Source organism: Neospora caninum, chromosome Ib, assembly GCF_000208865.1.
Source record: "Neospora caninum Liverpool complete genome, chromosome Ib".
Taxonomy (NCBI): Eukaryota; Apicomplexa; class Conoidasida; order Eucoccidiorida; family Sarcocystidae; genus Neospora; species Neospora caninum.
This window is the reverse complement of record NC_018386.1, coordinates 2,331-26,453: the sequence shown is the minus strand read 5'-3', so window position 1 is coordinate 26,453 and position 24,123 is coordinate 2,331. Positions and strand designations below refer to the sequence as shown.

Genomic DNA, 24,123 nt, shown 5'->3' with positions numbered 1-24,123 from the left:
TCCTTAAGCTCACACTTGGGAAAAGTTTCGTTAACTCTAGCCGCAGGACATCCCACGCGTTCAGCAGGTGGGAGACCGGTGTCTTGCGAATCCATACGGTCACTTCCCGCTGAAACGTTTTGGGCCGAAGACTTGACAAACCACAAGAAAGAGACTGGAGCAAAAACAATCTCTAGCGATTCAAAACGGGGCGTCGAACTCACCTCCACTGGAAAAGAGGCAGTGTTCCACAACTAAGTCTTGGTACGCAAGTTAACACCACCTGTGACACGTCACCCGTGACCATTGCACCCCGTACCAACAATAGCGGGCACTTGAGACACAATATCGATATACAGGTTCCCGATGGAGCGCGAGTCCAATAATAGCTTCCCCTCGATCTTGACGCTTTTCAATTGACAAGTTATCTGGTAGGCCGGTTGCTAGAAAAAGCTCACTAACTCAAACCACAATGGCGAAAAAACGGTTTCAGCTGATGGGAGCTTTTGGTATTGGGACTGTGATCTGCACACATTTATGACCCCATGTCTTACTGCATTTCCTGGTAGTTCGTAGAGAGCGTCGCGTCGTACTGCACATGATACAGTGGAGCGGCTCGCGCTGGGCTGCACAAAAGATAGAAGAAAAAAAGGGTAGCTCACCTCAGCACTTGCACCCGCCACACGCAGGCGTTAAGACACACGGAGACGGCAGCTCTCAGCCCGCGCGATTGAACTGGACGACGGCTTACGCTTGTCTAATTCATCGCGTGACCCTCGTATCACCATCTTCAGACGAAAGGTTGTCCCTCAGAGATGGCCATGCACGTCCACTGCAGTTGACGTTTACGGTGGTCGCGCACACGAGCTCAACGCTTCAGAGTCACGAAATGGAGATGCACCGAGCAAGCTCATTCCTTATAAACGTGTTGTCCTTGCCACAGTGGCCATCCATGCGAGGTGGTCAGGAAAAGAGCGCACCGCTAAGGCCCGCTTACTCTCCTCCCGCAGCAGTCTACAAGCAAGTGTACAGACCGTGACAGTGGACGCTACTTTCATACACTCAGCGGCACATTTGGTTGGCACCGCAAGGCTTTCTCGGGAACTGTGGAGCTTCTAAAGTCCCGCCGTTCAGCTTCAGCACCGACACGTCGAATTTGGAACAGGCAAGTTTTGAGCCGGCGATCAGAGCGTGGCCGTCTGCTTACTTCAATAGAGCAATTACTCCGAGGGCCTCGAAGTACACAGAATCTGCGCCTTCTTGCATCGCATCGTCCACTGCGCGCAGCATGCTTTCCTCGACCGAAGCCCTGTGCGTCATTTCCTAGAAGCACAGAGAGAGAAGACCAGCAGATGGAAGAGATAAAAACCACGCTTCCACGTGAATGTGTCTGGGTATTCAGGGACAGACGATTCTATTCACATGCACCTCCCAGCATACACCCATGCAAGCACCCTCACATGTGTGGCTCTCGGTCCATTCAAAAATTCGACCGCGAAGGAAAGAGCTCACACGCAGTGGAGGCCTATACCGTCTTCCCGTATGACCATCGACAGACAAGCAACACGTGCAGATGACGCTCCTACTCACGTTATGCCGAATCAAAACGAGGTCGACCACCAAAACCAGAAAGGTGGAAGCGCACGACACCTCAATCGAATGCGAATAGCGGGGCCAGCCGCGACCTTTATCGCCCCTTACGTGTCACTCCGGCCCGACTCTGGAAGAGAAGAGCTCTCCAACACCATTCGCCCGTTTCCAAAACTCTGACGGCGCAAGCTGCATCCAACCGGTGAGGCGTTTTGCTCCCGCCCCACCTGCTAGTCTTACGCGCTGCCGCCAGCCACACGCTCGGAGCCCCTCACCTCTGCGCAGACTGGGAAGCATTTCCCGCATGCGACAGCGCACACCAGCAGTTCTCGCCGCTTGCCCACTTGGCCGTTGCCGAGCATCGCAGTCTGTCTTCGGAGCGCGGCCCATCTCTGCTGTCGGTGCACTCGCTTGGAGTCCAGCGCTTCTGAAGCCTGCGACGCTTCCCCGGTGCTCAGGAGGGACAAAACGTCCAGTTTCTGGACATAGTTCTTGAGGAGCTGACGCCGCCGTTTCATGAGCCGCCTTGCTGCGTCCTCCGCCTGACACACAAAGCGGCACACAGTCTCCAACTTGACGGAATTCATCCACCAAATGAACAGGCGTGTTCGTAGACACAGATAGATGAGTGTCGACCACAGGCAAATCCAAAAACAAACGCATCCCGGCATGGACAACCCCTGTCGATATATTGGGCGTACTCACCTCCTCCACTGTTCTGCCGAACAGAAGCCACTGGGGATGCCCAGCGACGTCCGCAGTTCTCTGTCCCCGTCCTTCGCCAGTGCCCGACTGGGGGACGGCACCGTGCCCTCCGGCCGTTCCTGTTCCGACAGGAATCGTCTGGCGTCTGCTCGGGCGCGTCTCCTCATCCGTCGCCGAGAACGCCGGTGGATTGTTCGCAAAGCCCCAAGGGGCCTGGAAGGCCTCTCGGAGCACCCGCACAGACGGGGCACAAAAGAAGAGAATCCGAATGTCTCGTGGACGCGGCAGGCCGGCCTTCCGAAATAGGCCCAAGCTAACGCCAGGAGACGCATGCCGAGCTCCCTCTCGCGAACGCGGTTTCGCTTGGGCTGGTCCTCCCACGATCGCCGAGGCCCCCGCTGGCGTCAGAGGCGATGCGGGAATGAGCGCCGCAGGACGGAAAAGAGAGGGCCACAGAAAGGAGGCGAACGAGGAAACCAGTCCGGCATGAGGCGTCCGCTGGATTCGAAGTGGACAGTAAACATAACAAGAGCGTTGAGCGGATCCTAGCAACGGAGAGTCCGCACGCATTGCCATAAGAGCCTGAAAATAAAGAAAAGACAAAATAAGGATGTCGCCACAAGAGAGCAGTTATCTCGGTCACTCTGGACGCGGACCGACACGTCTACGAGGCCGGAATCCCCATTTGCGTCACAGCAGGAAGCAGGCTTTTTCGCGGATCTTGTTTCGACGTTGGGGAACCTCAGCCGACAACACCGTTCTGGTGTATATACATACAGGGAGATACCGATACATGTGATTAATCTCTTTCTTGCAGGTACTCCAAAAGCTACCGTCAGGGAGCTAGCGAATAGGTTACATGTGGCTCTTCGAAGGCGCTTGCCAGCACCCTGTGCGGTTGCGTATCTGTGGGGTGCGGTGCGTGGTCCTCTCGTCGGTTGTGTGGCGTGCGGGACGTCCCAGCCTTGCAGCTTCCCGTGCTTACAGTGATAATGCGCGCCTCTTCTGAGTCGAATGGGATGACAACCGTTTCGGCACTGGCCTCCTTCCGCCTCGCCTCCCGACTCTGGCCTTCCTCTCCACCCTCCAGCCGGCAGTTTCCATCGCGGTTCTGCACTGCACCGACAGTCAGTGCCACCCAGTTTTCAGTTTGCTGGCGACACTGATTTGCAGCAGAGAACCCAGAACCTGAGGCGTTTCGACTCGACGACGACAGACCGTTTAATCCTTTCGACGTTCTTTCTCCATCAGGCACGAGCGCCACAAGTGTCCGTTCCGACTCTGCCTCTTTGTCCAGCTCTGGCGACTCATCCATTCCACTTTCGTGGTCGTGAAGGGCCTGTCTAATGACTCGTGCTCTCACAGGAACACCACCACCGCCAGGTTCGTCGTCCCGCCTCGAGATAGATTTTGCCTTCTGCGCGGTCGAATCGGCAAGGCTTTCGGGGAGCAAGATGAATCCCGCCCGTTCGCTGGCGTCGCTGCTTCGCTCCAGGGCTGCTCCAAATACCTCGCACTCTTCGCCTCGGTTTGAAACGGGCGCATGCCTTTGGTCTGGCTCGCAGTTCCCAAGAGTGCTCCCCTGCTGCTCCGGAACGGGGTGCTTCAGCGGGACCTCTTGACGAACTTGCTCGTCCCGGAGTACCGCCTGGTGTCGAGTCTGAGTGTCTCGGGGCCTTGCATCTGCGCCAGTGCCTGGGTTCCCGTGAGCACCCTTGCTGGCTGAGTCTCCCTCTCTTGCTTCCTTCTCGCGTCGCTGGGAAGGTCCACTCCGGGGTTTCACGTGCGCATTGTGCACCGGCCTCAGGATGTTTCCTCTCCTCCGATCTTCAACCTTTGTCAGGCACCGTTCTCGTTGAACTCCTCCCGTCTGCGCTGGCCGGCAAACGCCGTCCTGACTTTTGGACCAGGAGACAGAAGACCCACTGTTCGCTGCCCCTTTTCGATACGTCTGCAGCAGCGGTTCGTGCCTCCGGTAGGGCATAACCCTCCCCAGTGCCTCCGTGCTCTTGGCGGCTAGCCTCATGAGCTCTTGTCGCTTCGGATCTGCGCCGTGCCTCTGCTTCTCGGCATCGCGATGCCTTCGCTCGTCGCGCATCCTCTCTTGCTTTGCCCGCCTTTCAGCCAGCAACGCTCCGAACCATCGGCCTACATCTCCCCTGCCCCGGCTAGCTGGTGCATGTGCCGGGTTGTCTGTTTTCTCTGGAACTGTCCGGCGATCACCCGATTTCCAGTTCGCCGGATAGGCGAGCACTAAACATCCGCCAGGCCGCGCCCTAACGATCTCTGAGGCAGAGAACTTGACATGCAAATTCACTGCTGCCCCCCCTCCCAGATTCGCCGCCGGTGCCGAAAAACTCTGCGACGACGGCAACCGAACTCGGCTGACCTCCAGTGGGCCCTGCCGGCCTCTGGAGCCAACAGGACCCGACACGCCTCGTGGAGGATGGGCGTCCACAGACCCCGGCACAGGGGTAATTTGGCGTCTTGACTCGCAGCTGGAGCGTTCGAAGGAGTCGGAGACGAGGTCATCTAACCCGAGAGGAGGGTCAAACGTCGTGGACGAAGGCGCGACTGGGCTGTCTCTGCTCCGGCAGGTAGACCGAACTGCTGGCAGAGAAGTGCCTCGCTGAGAGTTGTTCGTGGTGTCTTCGTGTAGTGTCTCTCCCGGGTAAAGTCTCTCAGCCCGCTCGATCAGCTTGGCATCAAGAGCGTTTAGCGGGCCTTCGAGTTGCTGCCGCATGTCTTCAAGGGCGTTCCAAGCTGCCTCGCCTCCGCCTTGGACGCCACGTGCTGGGTATTGCTCCGAGGGGAAGGCAGGCTCCGCCGCCTGGAGGCCAAGAGCGTCTCGAGGCGCATCAGCCACTCGATCCCTTGGATCTTCCCTCGTGCGACTGCCTGAGTACCTTCGGAAACCGGCTGTCTCTGAAGTGTCTGCGAAGGTGTTACGTCCGAATCCTGACGTGTCTTCCAGCATTCGGCGAACGTGGGAGGCGGCTTCTGCAATGCGCCGTAGAGGCGACATCTCCTCTTTTGGATCTCGCCTGGCGCCCGGGATACTCGTGGCCTCGCCTGCCGACTGAGCAGTCGGCACCGCAACCACAGGAAAAGAACCACGACCTTCCGCGAAACGCTGAACCTGCGTCCCGGGAGACGTATGGCCGACGAGCACCCGTTGAGGCATCGGCGGAGGAGCCGGAGAACCTGTGAAATTCACTTCTTGTCGACCTTGAGCTCCAAGGCTCGCTCCTGTCGACTCGCGGAGCTCTGGGGCACTAACAGAATGACGCCCGTGGGGCTCTCGAGATTTCGCCTGAGACTCCCCACCCGTGACGCCGCCCCCTGACCTCCCAGAGGCAGGTGGCGACCCTGGGAGAGCTCGTCGCTGAGGCAGCTCACCAGCAGAGGTATCGGTCGTGACCAGAGCGCCTGCACGGTGGACTGTCCGTTGACGACTGGCCCGTGTACACCGAGCAATGAACAACGAGATCACCTTGAGGCCTGTGTCCCAATGAACAACTGGGGATCCCGTTGAGCCTGAAGCAAGCAGTACACACCAGCAACCGGTTTCTGTACACGGGGCAAAGCATATGCACGGAGCACTGCACGATCAACGCGCAAGACGAGCACCCGTGTGTCGTGCTGCGTGTCCCCCTTTACCTGAAAGTCGAGCCGCCGAGAGAAGTTCGTTCTCTGCAATGGCTTCGAAGGATTTCACAGCCTGCACCAGAAGAGTGTCCTCTCCTGCTGGGGTTGCCTTCGTCGGCCGGCCGTCACGCGCTCCGCCGCAGGCACGATCGTCTGAACTCCTCAGTCTGGAGTTGGTTCGATCCGAAGAAGGCCAGACACGAACGGACGAGGACGAAGCTTCGGACGCGGAGTCAAAGGAGGTGAACGTCGAGGCAGAAGAAGCCCGAGAAGGCGAGCAAGACTCCCCTTGTGAACGTCTTCCACCAAGCTGCCTTCTGACAGATGCGGCTTTGCGAATTTCCCTCGCGACGGCGTCAATCAGCGCTTGGCACGTCCCCACGGGAATCCAGGTTTCTCCGTGATTCTCTATTTGGCTCGAGGCGGTGAACCTTTCGCTGAGGGACATGCCACCGCACCTTCCTGCGTCACCGACGCTTGCCGCTCCCACAGCTGCCTGACGAGTGCAAGCTGCGAGGCAGGCGAGGGCGTGGCAAGCGGTCTCGCGGCTTTTCAGGGCTTCGGCTAACCCCAAGAGTCCCTCTGAGCACCACGGTTTTCTCGCCGAAATTCCGCAATTGCAGCTGCTAACTGTCGGGGTCCTCGATCTCGGCGCCGGAGTTCTGTTTTCCGGAACGCGCCCCTCTGGAGTCCTTCGTGGTTCCAGGCTCACGTCTGGACTTCCTCGCGCTTCCTGCTCTCCCTCGTCCTTTGTGCTCGACGGCCACCGTCGCAACATAGTTCTCTGTTTTTCATCGCTGCGTCTTTGTCTCCGGCTCTCGTCTTCGCTGCACACTTTGTTACCGGCTTCCCGCACTTCCCGCGTAACTGGTGCACCAGCGGCGCCGCGTCGCCGTACAGCCAAGTCCGCGGTTCTCGTCCCCTCGACGCGTTCGCTGCTTACTCTGGAGCTGCCTCCTTCGTCAGCCGTTCTGGTTCGACCAGCGCCTCTCTCGCGGACGGTGTCAAATGAAGATTCCGGAGCCAGGTCTCGCTCTGAGTCGCTCTTTCGCTCCTGGGCGTTTTCGCTCCTCGACACTCGGGGAGAAGAAGCACCGCGCGTCATCGGTCTGAATGGACTCTGTCCCTCCGCCGCACGGCCCCCTTGGGCGCCTTGTCCCTCTGGTACCATTCTTTGTTCTCTCGGCGTGACCTCGGGGTGAATGCCCGTGAGCCCAGCGCCCACAGGAGTGGAAGGGTGTGAAGACAGACTGAGGTCAGGCGAGGGGCAGAGACGCCTCCGAGGAGCTCGGCGGGGCAGAAAGGGCGCAGGCTCGGGGACCAGAAAGGCTCTCTCCTCGCCGGTCAAACGCGACCGCTCTTGCTCCCCCTTCCGTGCCATCCCTCGCGGGTCGGTTTGATCATCGTCGCTGTGACGGCCGTCGACCAACTGGTGCGAAGATGGAGAGGCAAGAGAAGGGAACGGTGAGACCGGTGTTGAACCAAAAGCGCCTGGGGGTGTCTCCAAACGGGACGCACCAGCAGGCGCAGACGCCGGACACTTCGACGGCTCTCCTGTCTCCGTTCCCAACCCCGACCTGCGGCCACAGGCTTCGCCTTCGTCTGGCTCCGTTTCGGCCCATGCAGCGCTCAGCTCAACAGGACAGCGCGGGATTTCCACCCCACAGTTCCTTCCGTCTCGAGAAGCTGCGGGTTCTGCGTCTCCTGCAGTGAAGGGGACGGAACTGGGGCTCTGCGGACTTGGGTCAGACGACGAGCTCGATACGGAGAAGGACAACTCGGAAGGAGAGACAGGGGAACCTGGCACAGCGTGCCGCGTCCCTCTGGAGTCCTTCACGCATGAACCAAACACGGAACTCGCCGAATTAGCCTCAGCGGGCATCCCTGCCACAGCGACTTGAAGCCTCACGGAAGAAAGGTGATCCTGTGGATCAAGTGCGGGTGTCGGATCACTTGAAGGATGCCAATCGGGGACGAGAATCTCGAGTGAAACTGATTCCTCTCGGGTTCGGGTTCCACGATCGGGCGGCCGACAACCACCTGCACCGAAATGTTCTTCGCCTTGCTTTAGGCTCTCGGTTGCATGCGAAGCCGTTTCAGACCTCTGGAACGGATCAGTGGTGCGTGGCCGCAAGGAGTCTTTGAGTGCCGAAAACGCACCAGAAGAAAGGTTGCCTTCTCGCTCTCCTCCCTCGTGCGCTCTGCCCCTCGCCACAACCATCGTCCACTCGGCTCCGTCGCTCGCGCCTCTTTTCTGTTCGACGCCGGCGCCCGCCCCCGTCGAGAAACTCGGCGCTCCACGGCCAGCCGTGAGCTGTGTGCACGAGGATATTTCTACAGCCGACATCCCACCTGTGGTTCTTTCTCTGCAGACGGACGCGTTCTCCCCTGCGTTGCGCTGTGCCCAGCCTCCCTTCTCAGATGTGCGTTCTCGCTCGTCAAGTGACACGCGGAAGGCAGGTGCGCCTGGCTCCGCTGAAGACAGCTGCACGGCTAAAGAGGCGACAGAACGAAACGCACTGGCACGGCGAGAGGGAAAAGCTGGAAAAGGTGAGGCCATAGCAGGGAGGCCGGTGGCGACTGCCCCATCGGCAGACTCCGGCGACGGGAGAGACGGTCGGTGCGCCTCGACAGAAGAGTCTTGGCCAGTGCAGACGGACTGGTCAAGCGTTAGGGACGACGCCAAGGCAAAGCACGATGAAGAGCTGCTGGACCCGTACAACGAGACACTGTGAGGCGGCGTCGGAGATTTGCAACCTAAAAGTGAACAGCTGAGGCCAACAGCGTCATCACGTGCGTGCCTCCTGCCGAATTCCGGCTGTAGTTGGTGCCCCGCCGAGGGTACGCACCTGACTGACGCAACAGCACACATGTCTTTCGCCCCTGCAACCGCCACGACTTGAACGGGCTCTGGTTTCGCTTCTTCGATGCTGCGCGGCCCGAAGAAATGATTTACACCGCCATCCAATGCAGCGAGCGATTCTGAGCCCTCTTCTGGCACCCGCGCGTCTCGTTGTTCCCCGGCCTCACTGTCAGGCCGCGGAACAGAGGAAAAACCTGCCCCGACCTTATTGGGCTTACTGTCCCTCTTGGTCACTCTCCTTCCCTCTCGCTTCACTTGTCTCTGTTCGGCGGGCGGCCTGCTGCCTTCGGTTGCCAGCCCCTCCGACTCGTTCTGCTCGTTCCTGTCGACGTCCCCTTTCTCCTCGTCATCTGTGTGGCTTTCTCCGCTCTCGCGTTCCTGTGTCAGGTCACGCCATTCCGCCTCCTTTCTGTCTGTCTCCATCCGGAGCCCGAGCAACAGCGGCGTGTCGCTCTTCTCCCCTTCGACACTCCATGCCGTTGTCGGAAGGACCATCTTCCCGAGACCGTCCGTTCCACACGTCGACGTGGAGAAATGCACAGGTCCCGCAGCCTCAAGACGCGCTGCCGGCGAGGCCGCTGAAACTGTCACGTGTTGGCCGTCTTCGAGACGCCTTCCTTCGTCAACGCGTGACGCCTCACCTGCTTCCTCTCCTCCAGTGGTCTTCGGTCCTCGACGGGGACTTCCTGTGACATCTGGGTGATACCGGTCCGACATCGACAGAAGCGTAGGCCACGTCTCCGATCCACCCTCATGCGGCTGTCCTTCCCAGTGCGTGGGAACGGACGTCTTTTCCAAGCCCTTCAAAAGGCCGTTGTGGCGAGCACGCACAGCTGCTTCGTCCCACTCCCCCACCGCACCGGCGTTGGCGGTGCGACCCTCGGGTACGTTGTCTGCGGCGTGTGCGACAACCGCGCGAGGGTGACCCTGTGCGACTGAAGAGAGCGACGGACTGGGGACACATCTGGGAGGAACAGTCAGCGAAGAGCACGTCGGACGCTCTTCGCCGGCTGCGGCGTCTGTCTGGAGGCACAACCGAGGTCGCCCCTCTCCTCGTCCATCTGAGTCGTCTGCCCTCGCGTCAGCCCACAAGCACCGGCGAACGGCCGCATGCTGAGTGATTCCGCTCGCATGTGCTGTCGCCCCTTCCACGCTCTCTCGCGTGCACGGTCCCTCTTCGTAACCTAGGCGATTTCCGCTCGACTCGTTCTGCTCGTGCGGAGACACAAGCGTCTCGCTTGATTCGGGATCCCGTCGCAGTTTACCCACCAAGGAGGCACAGGGAGACAAGGACGAGCGCGTGCAAACAGAGGCAGTTTCGTGCGCCGTCAGGGTGCCTGACTCGAAAGACAGTTCTGGACGTCGCGTGTCGCGTGTCGCTAAGCTGCCGCCATCTTTCTCTCTGTCCATGCCGCCGTCTTTCACTGACTCACCAGCTCTGTTCGCGCTATCTTCGCCTTCTGCAGGGTCCCCTAGTTCCGAAGCAGTTGGGTCCGTCGCCAACAAGGAAGCCTGGCGGGCCGTCACACCAAGCCAATCGTCGCGAGGAGGCGTTGCGCAAAACGCCGACAGCTTTGCGGTGTGATCTGACTTGTTCTGGGAGACCGACACCGGTGGCCATTCGCCAGCATGCGGCTCTGAGTTGCCTGTTCCCTTCTCCGTAGGCGACTGCTTCTCCTTCCCTTGGCGGTGGTGTTTTCGGTCCTCCTTCTCCCCAGTCTCTAGATGCTCCATCTCCTCCTCAGGCCCATCATCGGTGAGCTCGGTCGCCGCGCCGTAATCGCTGCTCCCAGCTTGGTGACATGAGAAATGAAGCCACCTTTGAGGTGTCTGCAGAGCCGACTCCGGGGCTTCACAGACGCTGAGCCAGAGGGTCTCAGAAAGCGGCAAGATCCCGAGACCTGCGGCACTCTCTGGAGGAGCGTCAGTAACTCCTGAAGCGCGCGATTCCACCGACTCTCCGTTTACTCGCGCCGTCGCTCGGGGCGAGTAGAAGTCGCCTTCTTCCGCAGGGGCGTGCGGCGCTGCTGCGCCTTCTTCCCGGTCTTCGCTCCCTTGCATGCGCCGCTGCGTCCTTCCTGCCGTCCACGTTGGCGCCTCTCCTAGACTCGCTTCGCCTTCGTCGCTGTCCGGTTCTTTCCGGCACTTGACTGCATCGTCCTGCAGAGAGCAGGATTTCACTTCCAAGGCCCGAAACGCCTCGCCAGGAGCCATGTGGCCATCCACAGGGTCCATCAACGGTCCCACGAAGGCGTTGTTGTCTCGTGCAGATTCGTCTCCATTCCCTTCTTTTGCTTGGAAAGAGATACCTCCCGTTATTTCGTCTCCACCTGGTCGTGCGGCCTCCCTCTTTTGTTGACCTTGACGCTCTCCTTTCGACGCCTCCGTCCCTTCCGTTTCGCTGCTGCACTTCATCCCGCAACCGCCACGCGCTGTGGGCTGATCGCCAGAGATTGCGGCTCCGGAGACACGCGAAACAGACAGGTCCGCGGTGAGGCCGTCGGACGAGTTACAGTGTATCTCTGTAATGTGGAGCAACCGGAAATGTGGGCTTGGTGGCGCACTGGATGGCGACACACGGCGGCGAATATACGGGCAAGTAAAAGAAGTCTGGCACGTATTCCAGGCAAAAATGTGGGGCGGGGTGGATGCCGATCTGGACCGGGACCTACAGGGTGAGGCGGCGAGAAGAGAAAGCCGCTGTGAAGCACGCGGCAAGGCCAATTTACCTGGCGAACTGGGACGCCCCGCATGCAGGCCTTGGCTTCTCCCGTCTCCTCCGCGTTGCCCGACTGATTGTTCACTTTTTTGGCCGCCTGCCGAAGAAGGCGCAGGCCATGGCAGGGACGCCGGCGGACGAGCAGACACCGACAGTGACGAAGACGAAAGTGAGCACGAGAGCAAGCTCGCAAAAGAGGGAGAACCGGAGTTAGGATGAAGACACGATTGGCCTCGATCCTCCTCGGCGGAAGAATCCAAACGAGCAGAGTCTTGTGGAGGCAGAGCAGCGTGGAACCGACGGGGTCCCGGTGTCGGCAGTTCGTCCGCCTCAGGGGTACCAGGACTGGCAGGTCCGTTTGGTCCGTTCCCGGTTGAAGAACAGGAACGGAAGGGAGTCGGCAGCATTGCTGGCGACAGAGGTTCTTCTTGGTTTCTCTCGGGGGTGCCGCCAGCGTAAAGAGAGGGCGTGAAGTCACCAGAGGACGTCTGAAAGTAGTCAATAGGATCCCGGTGAACGCGAAGACTTGAGACGCTGCCGGGATACCTGTTGTCACCTTCAGACTCTTTGCGCCTACGGCAGGGAGAGGCGAGGCCAACCGGCGCCGAGCTGCCCGGTGCAAACGGAGATGAGGGACAGCGGGAGTTCCGAAGCGGAGAAGAAGAGTTCGATAAGAACGAACGATGAGAGGAAGAGGCACTGGACGAAAGTGAGAGGGCAGAATCTTGTTCAAATTGAACTGCAGCGAAAAGAAACTGCGACGACGCACTCGGGGACAGAGACCGCCCCGGTATGTGCCCCCCGCATGGCGAAGAGAGTCGAGAAAGAGGACTGTGCGACTCTTCTCGGTCTCGCCTCAATCGTTCACTTTCACAATATTGGGAGACAAATGGCGGATTGGACTGCGAGATAAACAGAGAGTTGAGGGACTGTGCAGAAGCTGAGAGAGACGAGATATCAGGCGGTGCGACGAAGGACTCTGTCACGGACAATAGCTTCAAATACCCCTCGTCCACGGACTGGTAGGAGCCTCCAAGAGGACTTGTCGAGAGTTGACTCGAAGCAAATACAGGCCAGGCCGGACAGCCTTGGAGGTCCGTGGCCCCTACCTCAAGCCCGGCCTCTTCAGTCGCTTGAGAGACAGAAGAGACAAAGAGCGCAGGGTCCTCCTGAGGCCCTGATAGAGCTGCGGAAGCGTTCACGCCTGATGCATGTGACGGAGTCGAGGTTGCATGCGGTACCCCCGCTCGTGGAGGCCGGAACACAGCCGCTGCCCGGACACGCCGTAAATTCGACTCCGCCGCCGTTGAACAAGCAGCAGAGACAAACGCAGAAGCTGGACAGGGCGCAGAGGCCAAAAGCGATTCAGCAGGCGACGACGTTCGTAAATGAGAACAAGCGGAAGCGTGTGGCTGAGGTGCACTCGACTCCGAGGGTGATCCTGGAGACGAAGTGGCGACGAGAGCAGGGAGGCAACTCGGCGAATGCCTATCGCTTTCCCTTGAAGAGAAACGTTGTGACTGGAGAGACTCCTGCGAAGAGGGTGCATCGCCCACGGTAAGAGAAGGCGCCACACGAGGGCCAGAAGCTGAAGAGGAAGAAAGCGGATGTGAAGAAGGCCGCGCGGAATCTGAGGAACAGAATCGAGAAGAGGCCAGAGAGATCTCGTTGCCACGGGCAGCTGGCTGTAAGGAGGGAGACATTCGGACTGACGGACGCAGAGACTGACAAAGAGGAGGCGAGCCGACTGATGACTCTGAGCCAAGGTGAGGGGCGCCAGGAGCTGGGGCGGAAGAAGAATGACAAGATGCAGGAGTTTGCGCTGTACGCGATCCAGCGGCCGGTGAGGCAGAACGAGGACGCTGGGAACTCTCCGCAGGCGCGGAAATCGAATCCGCCGGTTGAGGCTCTGAACTGCCACGCCTGGGCGATGCGGCGATGTCGAAGGGAAGGACAGGAGGAATGCGAGGTTCGAGGAAGGCCACGAAATCGGGAATCGTCGGGCCCCCTTCCCGCCGTGCAAAAAGAATGCCGTCGAGGGAGACTAGGGAGGGTACGGCGACTCGCACGTGATACCTGGAGAGAGACACGCACGAATCGGAAGCAATCAGTGCTCCCTCCACGAAGTGTGCAGGAGAGAAAACGCCCCGAGACTCGGCCAGAAACTTTCCTGGCGCCCTCGCGACAGAGGAGAGCTATTACGTGTTTGGACACCGAAAAGGGAACCGAGGTTCCACTTGGTTGACCAGTTCTGACCTAATGCCGTCAAACCGCGTCGTTTCTCTTTGGAGGAAATCCCACAGGAAAGATAGAAGGGTGATACCAACATGACTCACCGATACACCAGACGGCGGAGCCGCAGGTCAGCAGCGCTTTGCCCGACTTTTCTGCCTCTGCTTCCACTTCGGCTCTTGGCGCTTCCTCTTCTTCCGGCTCTTGCCGACTGCTCAACAGCCACCCGCGAAACGCCTGCGAGTTCCATCGCATTGCTGGCGCCCCTTCCTTGTCTCCGGAGGGACCGTTCTTCTGCGGGTTTGCCAAGGCTGCCATCGTGTACGAGTTTTCGCTTTCCTGAGGCTCGGCTGCTTTCCCTTTCTCCGCCTCCGTTTCCTCTAGCAGTGTGATCTCCAAAGCAGTCGCGTCTTCTGCGCACAGGCATTCTCCGGAACGGCGATTCGCCCTCTCTATGTCTCCGTCCGAGCCTGTCAAGGCCTTCCGTGAAGCTGCAGCTGCGGCGCGCTGCCGGAGCCCTGCGCCTCGGTCTGCCTCGCACATAGCCGCGGCATTCCTCGTCCGAGGTGGGCATCTCTCTTTGAGACTCCGCGAGGACTGTCGCCTCGAAGGAAGCCTCGTCCACTGTGGCTAGCCACGGCTGGTCTGCGGGAGGATGGAAATCGACAGCTGAAGTGCCCGGAGAAGAGCAGGGGCATCGCTGGATCGAGTCAGAAACATTCCCTTGACTTCTGCTTGTCCGGGGCAAGTACAGGAATCGTGTGAGAGGATTGTTGCGAAGCGACAGATGCTGGAGACTCGGAAGCTGCGAAGAAGCAGACGCAGAAAGAGCAGCGAGGTGACAGGTCCGCTGAGAGCGCGACGAAGGACATACATTGTGGTGTGGAGAAGACACGGCGTGCCAACCTCCAATAGTTCGGCTCTTGACACGAAAAGGCGGCTCTTTCGACAGACGCGTGGCAAGAGCATGATTTCCAAAGAGCATGAGCACCGGCGCATGCATTGTCTTTGCTTCTCGGGGGGCGCAAGAAGGCGCACAAGCAGTCTATGTCACCCCGGTTATATTCTTCTGACACGGATGCATGCCTGGGCCGTTACAGGAGACTGCTTGCCCGCCCTCTCACAAGCCTCTTCCTTTCTCTAAGGCGCGCTGCATTGCCAAGCGCGTATGCTTGTCTGCTGCGTGCCACGGTGGCGGCCTTGACGTGACTGGCGTACCTTCTGTCCCCACAAGGCCTGAAGGAAGTCGTCAGTGTGCTCGAGGTTGTTTTCGTTGAGAAGCAGAACACGCAACTTTTGTTTCCCGTTGAAGAGCGAAGCGGGCAGCGCGCCAAGGGAACAGCGGGAGAGATCCAAGTGCTGAAGAGAAGGGAGCTCGAGAGCCGCCAGTGCTGCTAAGGCCACACGAACGGATGCCTTTCCCGCGTTTCCTGGTCCGCCAAACAGATTGCCAGCGAGAGAGAGAGACAGGAGAGAGGAAAACGGAGAGGCTGACGAAGAGTGAAGGGACGGCGAAGGAAAATATCCGGAGAGACCCCCAGGGCATGCCGCCCCGGAGGATGGAGAAGAGGACGGACGAAGTGCGAATGAAGGGAACCGCTGAAGGTCGTTGTCGCTTAGATCTAGACGGAGAAGGGAGGGGAGGCACCAGTGTAGCTGGTGAACAGTGGAAGGAATCGACGCCGACGCAGTAGGATGAGAGGCAGCTGACTCAGCCTCTCTCTTTCGAAGGTGGGTAAGTGTTAAAACCTGCAGATTTGAATGGTAAAACGTGCCGAGGCCCTTCCAGAAGTCCAAACCCGAAGCAATCACCTCGTGGGTTTTCTGTCCCTCGGCTCTGGACCGTGTGTGAGGTGCCGGAGCGCTCCAGTCTTCCTCGAGATCTCCCCCGGAACCTTCCTCCGATTTCTCCGCCTCTTCATGCTCACGACGTTCCCCTTCGGCGTGCGTCTCGCCTTGTGTGCGCTCGCACGCAGCCCGGGCATCTTCTGCTCGCTTCTGCCGTGCCTTTCCCTCGCCCTCCACCGTTTCAGAGAGGACGCCGCCATCGCCTTCGTGTGTAGTTCTCGGTCTTAAGGTGGCACGCCGGAAATCGCCGTCAACCAGAAATGTCTTCAACTGAGGAACGCGATCGAGGCCCGCGACACATGTGACATCAGCGTTTCCCCTTAGATCGACGAACTCAAGCAGCGGAAGGGCAGGGCCCCGCGGCAGCCACTGACAAGAGGCTGCGTGGTCTCCACAGCTTTGCGCCTTTGAGACAGAAGCAAGAAACGAGCAATCAGTCAATCGGTTGCTGCAGGCCAGCACAACTTGCAGGGAGGGCGACGCGAGGCGACTAAACAAACTTACGAGGAGGTTTTCACTCACATCCAGCTGCTGTAGCTTCTCCAGGGAAAGGACTAAGTTGCAAATGCCATAGACGGGGGTCTTGCGCAAGAGAGAACAAGGCGTCGACGCAGCTGGAACCCGAATTCGGGAACTTTCCGGTTCCGTCGAGATGCTTTCGTGGCCTGGCAGGCGCAGTCGGTTGCCACGCAGAGATAGAAAACGGAGTTCTCTCAGGCGGCTCAGGGGTTGCAAGTCCCGGTCGGTCAACCCATTCCTGTCGAGCCAGAGTCGTTGAAGCGACGGAAGAAACAGGCGTTTGGGGAACTGGACATCTTGACGAAGCTGTCCAGAGATGTTTAGAGTCAGCAGCCGCAGATGGAGGTCAGGGGGGGAGTTCAAGAACGCCGGGAGCCGAGAAGAAGGGCAAAGAGCGTGCAAAGCAAGCGGTTCTTCACATCGACAGAGGATGTCACTGCAGATCCTCCCCATACCGAAGTTGTTCGGCGCTTCCGGCGGCGTGCAGATGCGCCTTGTGCCGCGCGCGCATTGGGCTTGCTCGCTGTCGACACCTTCACTCGTCGACTCCAAAGTCAACTGTTCGCTTGGTAGAACGGACATCCTTGCAGCATCAGCCGGGGGAAGTCCATGAAGAAAAGCACTCCGGCGCGACACTGCCGGACTCCCTTGCCGTTCCGTTGCCGCTTGGAGACGATGACCGAAGGAGGAAACCTCCTCTATGGACTCTTTGGAAGAAATACAGGCGAAACTGGACGAGGACACGGAGGCGAGGACTTGAAGAATGTCTTCCAGCCCTTCGGAAGCCGCATTTTGGTCAGAAGGGCAATGAACCGTTCTGGCGGACACAGACTCGCCCGCGTCGGCCTCGGGACCAGACGAACCGGAAAGGACTCGAGAAGCCTCCCCAGACCCTTCGGGGTGGAGGACACAGCTTACATCGCGAAGCCCCATTCGCCACAAGGAAGAAGCCAAGCACCAGCGGTTGGGTGCGACGGGTTTGAACCCGGGGAAGGTGGTCGTCTTCTCGAGTGACTTCCAATCCCGTCCTAGCTTGAGACACCACACCAGCTAAAAACAGTTTTTCTGAACGACTTGTGTTCGTGCTGTCGGGATGGAAATAAGGCGTCGAGTGAAGCGCCTGAGGTAAGGGATCTGACATGCCAGATGTTGACAAGGAAAACGCGAGTGCTCGAGTCGGACGCATGTCCATGTCTGACGCTGGGGCGGTGCGAAAGGGTAGAACACCGCACGTCCCCGCACTCTGACACACCGGGGAAAGACCCTGTCAAAAACGAATCGTCGAGCCCTTGCTCGACTTCCCGGAAAATTCCGTCGACCAAAAGTCTGCGGTGTGCGGTGAACTTCCTAGCGAAGGGCGCTTGAGGAACAAGCGAACAAACTCGAACAGAAGCTAAGGAGGTGGCTAACATGAAAATGCCCGAGATCCCGTGAGAAGGCGCCCCAGCAACTCATAGAAACTCCAGCGACAAAAGAGGCTTGCTGGAAGTGAACAGTAAACGGTGACACGTCCGTAACACCGGGTAGGCAAAATCATGTTAACAAGGCCGGCTGCAAGAAGAAAAGGGCCCTGGGGAGAAGATATACACAGAATTTGAAACGACGAGCCCATACACCGAACTCCACTAACTATGTAGCTGTGTACGAAGGAAAGACACTACTTGTCACAAATCGATTCTATGGGAAAACGTTGAATGGCCAGCAACGCCGCACCGCTTAAATCTGCCCCTCGTGTGCACGCTGGAGTATTCTTTACAACTGTGTACCTTTGAGCTATGTACACACGTCCGTTTTCTTTCTGAAGGTCCCGGGTGAAAGGGTACGCCAAGGCAAAAGCTCGATACGCGTAAAAGACTTCTAGGAAGATCCCGAATCCTTCGATGAAAGAAAAAAGCGCACAGCTGTAAGCGTTCGGGAAAAGTCACCCACCGTGGACGCAATAGCCAGCCACGAGACTGGCGGTGTGTGCGTGTGTAGACACCGGTGCGGTAGTTTGTCACACGCGGCGCGTCGAAGGACACGTCATGTCTCCCCGGCATCCAGGCAGAGACAGGAAATTTTAGACGGAAATGCGGTGATGTACGACAAGGAAACGTGTGCTGGGCTTTCTTTAAACCCAAATCATGGACAGGGAGCCGGGTCCACACGCCTGGGCAGCGATGCAAAAATTCTCTGCACCACGGGGTTGTCGAAGAATGTCCCCGATAACGCGGCGACCAGGCATCCTGACATCTGACGCTTATTCGTCGTAGTTTCCTCCCTGTTTGCTACGCTTCCTAGGGTTCTCGCAAGGTGCGCAAGCATCCTGACATCTGACACTTGTTCGTCGTAGTTTCCTCACTGTTTGGTACGCTTCCTAGGGTTCTCGCAAGGTGTCCAAAACACAGGCTCTTCACAATCAGAGGCTTTCGGGCGCAGCGCATTCTATATACTTTCGAGAGCCGATTCAAGTCGTTTCTGTAGACAGAAAAAGATTGATAGGAGAGTTACAAGAGACCTGGCTATCCTCAGTATCCTGACCCGAGACCAGCGTATGAGGAACAGAAATGCTTTCACGAGAAAATCTGCCCAAAAATCAACTCTACATGACAGCTCCAGATCTGCGAACAAAAAGGCTCCATAGACGGATCCTGATACAACTGAGTCAGAGCACTCTTCCACCGAGACGATATAGAGTAATGTATATTTGAGTGTATTGGGGCTTCGGGTTCACGTAGCTGGGCAGCAGGGGCCACTCTCACCGCACCGGTAGCGGGGTGTCGGGTTTTCCGTTGTTGAGTCAACGGGCGATATCCCGTTGTGTATTCTTGGAGGTGTAGCACGTGTGGCGTTGCATAGGGCTGGAACAGTCAGCGCGAAACGCGGACACATGGCATTCGTACAGAAATACCGACAGCCACCGCGACCCCACATCCGGTGATCCATCCTGCACGAAGCGTCTCAATAGATCAGAGACCACTGGGTCCTGTCTGCATCACGACGAAGCTATTCAGATAAGTGTACCACAAGTTTGGCTTCACTCCATGGGCAGGTTTGCTCGGATCACAGAGGCACGTGGGACGACGTGGTGACCTGCTTCTTCTTGGATGCCAATCGCAGCGTCCTGCAGGTCAGCAATACAGCGGCGCAACTGCTTCCACACGGTAGGCTGTGTTTGGTACAGCTGCTTCGGACAGATGCCGGAGCAAGATTTCCAGTGGCTAACAAGGGGAGGCCTCATCTGAAGTGTAAACTTCCATTTGGAACCTCGCAGGGAACGGCTTGCTGATTTAAGGAAACAACCACATTGCTCACATTCCGAGAAGACCCTTTGGCTAACGCTTCGGTATCTGTTGCGGTGTGTATGCACTATCTGTTGGATAACTGTGACACGTGGAGATGCTTCTACATGTTTGCATCCACCATTGCAAATAGCTTGCATATATCAATAAAGACATACACATTCAAATATGTATTCGCGTAGATGCCCATTTATATGCATAGGTGAAACCTTGTTCACGCGCTTGCCGGCAATAGAAATATGTATTCAGTTTTCTATTGTGACGCAAACACAAGTGTCACGGAGATTTGTAGACTAAATGACTAAGGGTAGTACGATGCACAATCTGTTTTGCTCTGCTTAGGTGGTGTTTGGATCTGCGTGGGGCGGGCATTGTACCACTTCGTGGACGACCCAGTGCCTCCTGTCTTTCAACGTTCATGCGACGAAATCGTTGCGGCTAAGTTCATTGCAATTTTTGTTTCCGAGACGCGGGTTAGACTGCTGTTTCAATAATTTAGTGTGTATCTGTAACGCTTGTTGGGTCTGTGGAAGGACATGCAAAAGAGTCTTCTCAGAGTTTGTCGCCTGGGGATGTAAGACCTGATACAAGCATATGGATGTGACTAAACACAAGTGAAGAGTGGCTCTCCGCGTTGCTTTGGAATCTAAAGGATGGATAGTCGGCTAGTCGGCCTCTTCTTAGCTTCCTTCTCGCGGTATGCCTGCCTTTCGGTACTGTGAAGAACGCTACCGTTTTCTCGATCGTGACAAACTTGTCCTGCGTTTGGTCTGTTTTTGTGGTTGCGAACACTTACCGCACTGGTCGTTTTGGCAGTGGTTAGAGTCGGATGGAAGCTCGTCGAGGAAAGATGGATTCGTCTGAAGTGCGCTAGCATCCCTAAATCCTTGTTGCCAGTAGGTCTACTCCGCCACCGTAAACATTTGTGTTTTCTCGGTAGGCGGAACATGCGCAGACCCATATTTGCGCGCCAGAACTTGTGGGTGCGAGCTTTGGCACAACGCGTATGGTGATTGCTGGTCGTGTTTCTCTGATCGGGTAGGTAGGCACAAAAAGGGTCTAGGTACTGGTGTCCGAGTGTCAGGAGGCCCACAGTGGGAAGACTGAAAATTGAAAGTAGCTCTTATCGCTGGTCACAACCTATGCTCTGTGTCGGAGCAGTCGTCGTCGAGGGAGCTGACCGGACCTGGATGTGATTTTGACGCGCCACTTTTCGTACAACAGAAGAGGACAATTGCCACTTTTTCACCACAAGGGCTCATCTGCTGTCACTTTTTCTGGTGAGTCACTCGGTCGGTTACTCGGAGACCACGTTCAGATGCAAGTTCTTTGTGGGCGTCCGGAGATGAGGACGCCACAGGAGTTGGGCGGTAGCAATGTGAAACAGTACACGTCTGGAAACAAAGAGAGGAGACAGAAAAAAGGGAACAGAGAGCCAAAGGGCCACACGTGGAACAAGAGCAGAAAAAGTGACTGCCGCCCCATGTCGTAGGGATGTTTACCACGTTTGGTTTTGTTGTCGTCAGCTGGTTGTCCACTCAGCTGTTAGTCCCCGGTTTTCGACCGCATAATGCCCTTCCCCGCTTTCGTTTGCTGACAATCATTCGGAAGACGTTTTTGGTTGTTGTGGCGTAGGGCACTGTAGAGGCAATTAAAATGCAAGGAGCCTCACACTGCACTGAATATGCAGAGGGAGCTTGAACACAGTAACGAAGCTTAGAGACTTCGCCCCCGCGTGCCGCAGCGCCGGTAGCGATTTGGGACCGTCTGCAACTGGGTGAAGGCGTGTTTGTCCTGAGCGCGGTTTGGCACCAGCAAAGTCGACTTTAGTCCGTCAGGATCTGAACGCCATAGTTGGGGCGTTGTTTCTTCTCCCAGTAAAAGCATAGAGACCATGCCAAACGTGGATGTGAGCTAATACCAGGAAACATGGGAACGCGATAGCTGCCATGTGAGGCAGTTCTCAAAGTTTAAGTTCTGGCCGATTTTTTTTTGTGAGCAGATCCACTCCTGCCGCACGGTTACAAGTATATGTGGAGCTTTAACTTGATACCGGTGCGACAGATTTCAAGCGGGCAGTGTCTTACATTGAATCATAAGGGAACAGTTGGTTTGGTGTGGTTGTGTGAACCACAAACGCTCCCCAAAAGCTAGCGCTTTTGAATCACTCGACTTCGGTAATGAAGGATACCAGCAAAAGAAGGGGAATCTCTTTTGTGGGGTTCGCAGGTTCTTTTCTGCATCATTAACTTAGATGGCAGCAGAACAGAGAGCTCGCACTAACGCGTGGCGTCTGTAACCCTGCGACATCGAGGGGAGGTTCAACCAAGCGCTGCAACTCCTAGCAGAGTGCGTTGTAGGCAATGAGGGAGTGAAAAAGATCAACCGCTAGCTCTGATCTGAACTACAAGGAAAATCACCATCTGCACGAATTGAGATGCAGTGGGCAAAGTCATCTACTATACAATTACCCTCAGTCGTACTACTGCGTCTCTGAAGACACATATGCTTGACGCGTGCACACCTCAGTGGAATGTCAAGCTCTGAACTAGCCGTTCGCACATTCCTTTCGTGTATCACCGGTGATTTTGCCGGTGATAGGCAAGGACTCATGCGAGAGTACCGCGTCCACGTCGCTAACGGGATTTGACTGTGAGTTCGCCAAAACCTGTAAAACTCTCGTCCGTTCTGATTACCAAAGAATCTTTGTCCAAGTAGCTGCCTCTCACTTCAATTCTCTGCATCAACATCTTTTGAAAAGGCTGTGTTGTGGAAACCGTTCAACTGTAGGCTGCTGTGACAATATTGATTCCATCAATGTGCGCAGGAATATCTTCTCTTCTCATCGACAGCAGCATGGTGGCTGGCTATCATGGAAGTCGAAGGAATAGTTCAGTGATTCCGGTAACACTGGCATGGAAGCGAAAGGACGGCCCCGTACGTGCACCGTTCCATTTTGAAGGCAGCCCGACAGAACACAAGAACGGGTGTATAAAGTCATTATTTGTGCTTCCGGGTGACAACAGCAGCTGCAGCGACGGTGGATAGAGGATCGGTCAATCCTTTCCTTTGGGGACCTTGTAAAGAGACCAGGAGCCCGATTCTGCATTTGAACAGCTAAACTAGATTTTCATTTCCAGTCGAACCGGTACACTCCAGCCAATAGGCGACAACCATTGCCGACTATTTTGGATCGCGATTTATACATGCAATACTGTTTCTCCTTTCCAGTTTTCGTGAGTGACGCATGAGGTCAACCTGGCATAGTAGATGGTTCGTTCTCCGTTGGAAACTATGCAGCTAGCTGAGAAAAGGGAAAAGTGAGTCTCTTAGACGTCCGTCCCTCCCCTTGTGCTGGCCGGTGAGACATACAGTTTTACGACCTTGTGAGTTGTAACGGAGGCATACGCATGCCTGAATATCCCACAGTGAGCGCGGAACTGCAGAACAAGTGGATGTGAGTTACTTTCCATCTGAATGAGAAATACCGCAAAGTGTATCTTCTTTCCTCTCTGGGGAAGGATCCGCTTGCTGGAATTGTACCATTCTTGTATCCTTTCATGGCAACGACCCAGGGTAGGCGTTTCCCGCAAATATTGAAGGGAACGGGTATATCAACCGCTTAAGAGCTGATCATTGTAATTTGATATAGTTCAAAACAACACGTGTTTGACGGGGTTTTAAGGTGCTGCGCCGTTTTTATTCCTTGTCATATCCACCTAGCTGCATGTGGCTACCAGATCTATGCACTGAATTTCCGGATTTTGCCGCTCGCCGAACAGGTGAGAACAAGGATTTGATCGCGCTAAATTCTTTGACTTTGTACAGTGGCATACGGTTACAGGTGTTCGCAGGGAAGATCCACCGCCCCTTTCTATGAAGAGGGGGACACAACTCGCCAGGACCCACGTGCCCGGGTTAAATGCTCGTAAGCTCTGTTGGCTCTCCGGAGGATCGAGTGACTGGATTCATTTTCAGCGCGAAGCCTCTCCATTTTCATTATCGTACTGCCTTGCGGATCTGGAATTGACGCTATGCTCATCTGCTGACATGGGTGGGAAATAGCTCACATGCCCGGATGTCAGGTTCATTCGGCAGTGAGACAGGTGGAGTGCCTCATCATGATGATCGCAATTTGAATGGCGGCGGAGTTGATCCCTTGTATAATACACCTCGTTGGTGAACTTGCACTTGCCATCAAGGACACTGCAATTCCTAGGAGACAGTCTAGGAGTGAGCGCAACAAAATGAAGCGCGACTCTCGCTAGTTTTCGTTTTTCGGGCGTACTCGACTGGCCGGCCAACTCTCCGAATCAGAAATATCTTCGCGCTGCCGATCGACATTACTGAAACTCTGTAGTCCAGAAAAAAATGGCACATCCTTTGTAGTACAGTAGTACAGTTCGTATTCTATGTCAGGACTAAGTCGCCTGGAAATATGTGGAAAGGATGATTTCTACCTTTTCGTCTTTGCAGTACCATGCACCGGCCCCCGGCTCGTGTGTGCTAGGTTAGACGAGGGGAGATCTAGGGATTCCACGTATTGGAGGAAAAGGACGTTCCCTTGCTTTGTTTCATCCCTCTGTATTCTCGGTATTTGAAAGCTCATTCCCCATAATTTGGGACGGATGTGATGGTGAGATGGAACCCGGAAAAGTTCGTTCTCTCGTAAAGGTGCAGTTTCTCCAGCATCACACGTATTGGTCACCTGGTGACACGTACAGATTACGCACAGACAG

At 56.6% G+C, this 24,123-nt stretch overlaps 1 protein-coding gene across 1 annotated transcript; it reads right to left on the bottom strand.

The window, feature by feature from the left end:
• Nucleotides 1–180: 180 nt before the first annotated feature.
• On the bottom strand, nucleotides 181–16,685 carry NCLIV_002450 (hypothetical protein; the record flags this gene model as incomplete). Its single annotated transcript, XM_003879743.1, has 11 exons — nucleotides 181–208; nucleotides 534–605; nucleotides 1,187–1,302; nucleotides 1,845–2,111; nucleotides 2,275–2,856; nucleotides 3,260–5,811; nucleotides 5,935–11,224; nucleotides 11,515–11,601; nucleotides 12,614–12,708; nucleotides 13,841–14,333; nucleotides 14,955–16,685. 11 exons carry the CDS (start codon nucleotides 16,683–16,685, stop codon nucleotides 181–183), a joined length of 11,313 nt encoding a protein of 3,770 aa, XP_003879792.1.
• Between the last annotated feature and the right edge of the window lie 7,438 nt (nucleotides 16,686–24,123).